Source organism: Myxine glutinosa, chromosome 7 (genome assembly GCF_964187855.1).
Source record: "Myxine glutinosa chromosome 7, kmMyxGlut1.1, whole genome shotgun sequence".
Lineage (NCBI taxonomy): Eukaryota > Metazoa > Chordata > Myxini > Myxiniformes > Myxinidae > Myxine > Myxine glutinosa.
Window position 1 is genome coordinate 87,958,328 of NC_136267.1, and position 6,000 is coordinate 87,964,327.

The following is a 6,000-nucleotide window of genomic DNA, read 5'->3' on the forward strand; positions in this document are numbered from 1 at the left end:
CACCTACACTCCTAAACTCCCCCCTTGCCCCTCCCCTCATAAACTCCCCCCTTGCCCCTCCCCTCCAAATCCCCCCCCTTGCCCCTACACTCCTAAAATTATTTTATTGAGCCGCCAAGGGGGCACTGCATCAGCGGCACAGCTGCGCCCCCAGAAAATGATGGTACCCACAGGCATGTGTTGCATACGAAAGACGATGCGCAGATAGTCTTTTATCGCAGGTGACACTGCTTTCGTCTCCGTGTGGTTGCAGCAACTCGAGCGACATAGACAACAACAAAGTCACGTGTTCTGGCCTCTGGAGGTGTTTCCTGGACCTCCATGACATCGCGATTATCTAACCCCAGGGGAAGGCCCCCATTACCCGCTTATAGCCTCGACATAACAAAACATCGAAGGTGATCGATAACGTGCAAAGCAAGTATGACCTTTAACCTTTACAACATCTAGATTTCGATACATCTGCAGTCTAGTCTACACCAAGCAGCATCCATTAAGGGGGCAAACTGCCTCCCCTTTTCGGGCCCAAACTACCACGTGTGAACCTTCTCTGGCCATGCAGGCTTGTTCATTCCATTCTCCAAGAGGTTGTACGTTTCATTGTTCATCCCGCTCTACATCAGTGTTTGTACTGCTGGAAAATTCTGGAACGTGTAACAATAACATTTCACTGCGGATGATGAACCCTGCAACACCTTTCACGGTCACTAATGATTTATCAAATGAATTGACTCTGTCTAAACAACTTGCTCTACATGGTGTTTATTGTTAAATAAAGAGACTCCTTCCTCCTTCTTTAGTTTTCATGTCCATGTCCAGTTTTCACAAACATGACCCCATGACACTTATGGTTCCACGTTGAGGTCTTGTCCTTATCCTCGAGCATCCTCGCCACCTTACGTCCATTCCTGCCCAGGTATTCGTTACAGTCACGAGGGTACGCACCCACTTCAGCTTCGGGAGTGCTTGATTAAACAACTATCCAGATTACGAGCTGGGAATGGTCCATCATCGACGTTTCAACCTTCAATCCCAGAACCTCTCCAAACGGTAGGTCCCCCGACCTTAATTCTGTCTTAACGTCACCCAATCAGGCTGGGAGACACGTATAGTAGGGTAGGAGAGAAAAAGACAGAGGAGGGAGCGAAAGGAGAAGGATACAAAGAAAGAAAAACAAGTTACACCTTGTCATTAATCAAAGGAAGGGAAATTCTGAGTCAGTGACCAAACCAAACCAAACTTTTTCGTCCCTACAATGACCAGCCCTGAGCAGAAAAATAAATAAATAATTATGCCATAATGAAACCTCTACAATTGTTGAGGGTTGGTGCAGCACCTCCACAATTGTTGAGGGTTGGTGCAGCACCTCCACAATTGTTGAGGGTTGGTGCAGCACCTCCACAATTGTTGAGGGTTGGTGCAGCACCTCCACAATTGTTGAGGGTTGGTGCAGCACCTCCACAATTGTTGAGGATTGGTGCAGCAGATGTTAAATACGGTAGTTCAGTTGTCCTTACCTCGCGGCCAATGCTGAGAAGCTTCTTGAACGCAACAGTCAGAGCACGTGGTTTCCAGGTTGCGCGGTACACGCTGCCAAAGCTTCCACCACCGCACATCTCGTGCACCTCCAGGTCATGCAGGGAGATCTTCATCACAGAGTGCATTGCCTCTGTCCCACCTTGGCTACGCTCATCCATGAATCGGTCCCACAGGGTTTCTAACCTGTCTCCGTGTCCGAAGTAGACCAGAAGAACCAAAACGTACTCGCAGGAAGACGATTAGGTCATCCTGACGCGTCGATCTGTGGAGCACGGGATATTGAAATAGGGGGTGATGACACCAGAATTCACTCCACACCCCTCGAGTAACACCACCTTGACACGCTGTTAAAACCAAGTGATGATATCACAGCCGAGAGTTGACCTAGAAATCCTGAAGGCCTTACTCGGCTTTCTTCGCAACCGAATGAGACCTTTAGGCTGCGAAGCTCTGCCCCAAACGACGATGGGTGAATAAGGACCGCCTCTGTACCCTCACAGCAATGGAATGCTGGCAATGTCCAGGCCTGCCAACCCTAAGCCGTGTGGTGAGGGGCAGGGTGGTTTTGGGTGTAGTTTTGTTTAAAACGAATTAGAGGGGAGAAGGAATGGGGGTAATCACTCAGGATTAGACATCCATTTTACAAAACACATACGGTACAGTAGGTTAGATGACTTCGGCTTTATGAAAGATGATTTGAGAGCAAATCCCAACTGGTACCACAAGCAATGTGGAGAGATGGAGCAACCCTATCTTTTTTAGGAAAACTATGATGTCACGGAGAGTATTAATAGCGCACTCTCAGAACCTTCTTGCTAATGGAGATACAGTGATGGAACTTTGCAAGGAGGGTAGGGTTCAGAGGTAATTCCTCGTTTCCATTTCCTCATGTGCTTCCAGATGTTGTGAGATGAATGCACGATTTCTCAAAAAGTGTAATTTAAACTTTGCACAAACAACAAAACTTGCATCGTCCTTCGCAGGTAAACCGTGGGCACCTTGTCTGAGACCAGCCCTTGGGACGGAGTGATCAGCAGTTCTGTACCCATTTCGTCTATTACGTTCTAAAGTACTTCATGAAATCGATGAACCAGTTTAAAAAATTTTTTTTAACGAATGACTTAAATGTTAAAGAATTTTAAAATGTTAAAAGTACAAAAAAAGTTGTTAAAAAAGTTTAAAAAAATGAATGAGTTAAAAGTAAAAAAAACAACAAAAAAAAACTTCCTTACAAGCCTCAGACTTTTTCTGTGTCCACCATGTGTTTAAAGAGCCGCTTTGTTACCACAGAGATGCTTTGTTTTCACAATAAAAGCAAAGGGTGGATAATGGTGGCTTTCGGCCTGGTCCGATGGAGTCTCAGCGACAAATGTCATTCCGTGCCCTTAAAAACAAACAGCGGTATAATAAACTTTGGAGAGTGGGCACAAGACCCATGATGGTCCAACAAGCATGGAGCGAGTCACCAAAAAAGTTCTGAGATCTTTAGCAAGCCTGAAACGTAAGTATTGCACTTGATCAAAAGTTAACAGTGGATGTAAGGAAGGAAGGAAGGAAATTCATCTTGGGACGTTTAAATCACAAAAACAAACAAAAGGAGCTCTTCCATGAGCTTTAAACTCCGAAAGAAAAAGAAATATTTTTAAAACAAGGAGTCGATAAACAAAGCAGTACTCCTCCCCCCAAGCCCTCTCCCTCCCAGAGATCTCCCGATGTCCCTGCCCTCTAATGTTGTACTTGTGTTCTTCCCTCTCTCTTCCCATCTTGTCTCCCGCTCCCTTTACCATATGTTTTATGTGTCAGTTTGTCTTTTTGTGATTAATGTTAGCTCTTACACGAGCCTCGATCTTGTATACAAAAAAAAAGAAAAAAAGTACGTGCACTTCTGTACCTCAAGGTGACAGGACCCACTACTTGGTCATCAAAAGAATGGAAATGAATTCACACGGCACGTACATGACAGCACAAGGCCAAGCAAGGTGGACGGGATCTATGCCAGGTAGGCATGATGGGGGCACCACAAGGCACGTGGTAAGTCGATCCACAATGTCGTGGTGGTGCAAGCGACTGAACACCCACACGTGGAATACATCCTTTCCTCAACCACAGAGCAGCATGTTTGAGTGTTCAGAAATGCAACACAAATGCTTTAGCCGCTGAACCCTTAGCTCACGTTGCAAAGAGACTCAGGTTCAAATCCCAAACACCATCGGTGTTTCTCCCATTGGCAACTAATATCCTCATAATGTAAAAACAGTGATGTCCACTGACGTCTGTCTTAAATGTGTACAAGCTCCTCCATGATCTTTAGATCGATGTAAATAAACATAGGGGCAATACCCCTGGCGCTCACCTGGTGGAATAAGCAGTATACTGCACCGACTAAAGGTATTTTAAACCAATTTCAATGGTTGCTCGAAGACAGAGCAGTATGTAGAATCACACTGACAGATTCATGACTTTAAACAAACAATAAAATACCTATTTTGGGGGGCAACTCCCCCAACCCTGTATACCTCCTCAGACCCCAATTTTTTAATGCAGTGAACAAACTTTGGTACATCATGGGTGATTAAGGTTGTGGTGAAGTTTCATCGAAAGTGTGTGTAGTTTTAGAGGAAAAAGCAAATTCCTATTTTGGGGGATAAAACCTGGACCCACTTTGACCTCGGTAAACTCCCTTATACCCCGATTTTTTTAAATGCCGTGAACAAACTTTAGTCAAAACACAACAAATATAACTTGTGCCAAATTTGGTCGAAATCCCATCAGCGGTTTCGGAGAATAAGTCTCGAGTGTTTATGGACTGACGGACGGACAACGCGCCATCGAATAAGCTCCCCTGAACTTCGTTCCAGGTGAGATAAAAACTAGAGCGAAGTCGTACGCTCGTCATTGCAAATCCCCGTGCTTCCCACCTTTTCTTTTTTTTGTTTACAAGATCGAGGCTTGTATACAAGTAAGAGCTAACATTAATGTAAAAAACAAACAAACAGACACAGACGAAACTAGAACGGGCACTCGGTAGAGCGCATACCTTCGCCGCAGCTACTGTTCTGTACTTGGCATGGGAGTGTAGGGAACAGAACAGTGAACAGTTTGGTGCTGATTTCATGCAAATCGGATATGAATTGACCGAGTTATGACAAAAAACGCACATTTTGCAAGGTCGTGACCCCCCTGACCTTTGACCCCCAACCGCTAACAAGGGTAATGTCTTCACTGGGTCATGTCGTATATCACAAGATCGGGCATTGAATTCTGAACATTTTGGCATTAGTTGCATGCCAATTGGATAAAAATTGACCGCGCTATGGTAAAAATACGATTTTGACCTTTTCGTGACCTTGACCTTGACCTTTGACCCGATTGCTCCCAAAATCTAATCAAATGTGTCCCGTATAATAACCAATCATCCCACCAAATTTCATGCAATTCGGTTGAATACTTTTTGAGTTATGCGAATAACATACACACACACACACAGACATACAAATAAATACACAGCGATCAAAACATAACCTTCCGCTTTTGCGAAGGTAATAAAGGGAGCAGGAGACAAGATGGGGAGAGAGGGGGAAGCACACAAGTACAACATTTGAGAGTAGGGACATCGGGAGATCTGTGGGAGGGAGAGGGCTTGGGGGGAGGAGGCATGGGAAGGGGGGGTGGGAGAGGTATAAAACACATGGACACTGCTAGGACTTCCAGGAAAAAGAAGTCGGTATTTCAGAAAAGTGGATCTGGGGTGAATTAGTGGGGGTAGAAAAGATCAAGGTTTTGGATGGGAGAGCTAAGAGATTGTGGTGAACAGCTGTTTTAAAGACCTGGAGTGATTTGAAAGCAAATCCTAAAACCAAACCAAAAGCAAAGTGAAAGATGGCAAAAAAGTTCCACCACGAATGAACCAATAATAAATTCGGAGTTGTTTTTTTTCCACCCCGTTTTGATCCTCGTGACACCCCGGGTCATAAACTGGGGATCAAATCCAAGAAAATCGTTACATATTCCATGCATCCCCCAATGTTGATTGCATCACCGCTCTTGCACCTTCTTGCCATGTGATGATCAGAACTACCAAGTTTGGTGAATTTCTGACAAATGGTTAGGAGGAAATAGCGTGACAGACAGAGAGCTGATTATATCTCCCCCGCCACGTTTTTTGTTTTTTCCAAAAAGTGTGCTGATAATAAAAATTAAGGAATGTCCAAATTCCACACCATGCCAAAGAAGCGGGGCAACTTTCGTGCTTTCCATCCAGCACACTCAGATTTGATATATTTTAAACAGGGAAGAATGTATGTGATTGAGGCACGAGATTGAACTTGCAGTAAATAAAGATGGTACATGTGGTACGGTTTGGAAACATCAATCAGAACCAATATCCAAAGGAGAAATGTCGTGCAATTTGTCAAATTGGTCCTTTTGACAAAGTCATCCATGAGGCTTTGGTTCCAAATG

At 44.5% G+C, this 6,000-nt stretch overlaps 1 protein-coding gene across 3 annotated transcripts in view; it reads right to left on the reverse strand.

Annotated features, from left to right (window-relative positions):
- Positions 1-2,307, reverse strand: part of LOC137431389 (mitogen-activated protein kinase kinase kinase 20) — a 56,799-nt gene extending 54,492 nt beyond the window's left edge. Inside the window, exons 1-2 of one of the 3 annotated variants that reach the window (XM_078781971.1) lie at positions 1,946-2,307; positions 1,518-1,801 (exon numbers count right to left, since the gene is read on the reverse strand). In XM_078781971.1, coding sequence (XP_078638097.1) covers positions 1,518-1,697 — 180 coding nt within the window. In that variant the 5' untranslated portion in view covers positions 1,698-1,801; positions 1,946-2,307. Of the gene's footprint in view, positions 1-1,517; positions 1,802-1,874 lie in introns of all 3 variants that reach the window. The other 2 variants (XM_078781970.1, XM_078781973.1) reach the window with 2 other exon arrangements.
- Between the last annotated feature and the right edge of the window lie 3,693 nt (positions 2,308-6,000).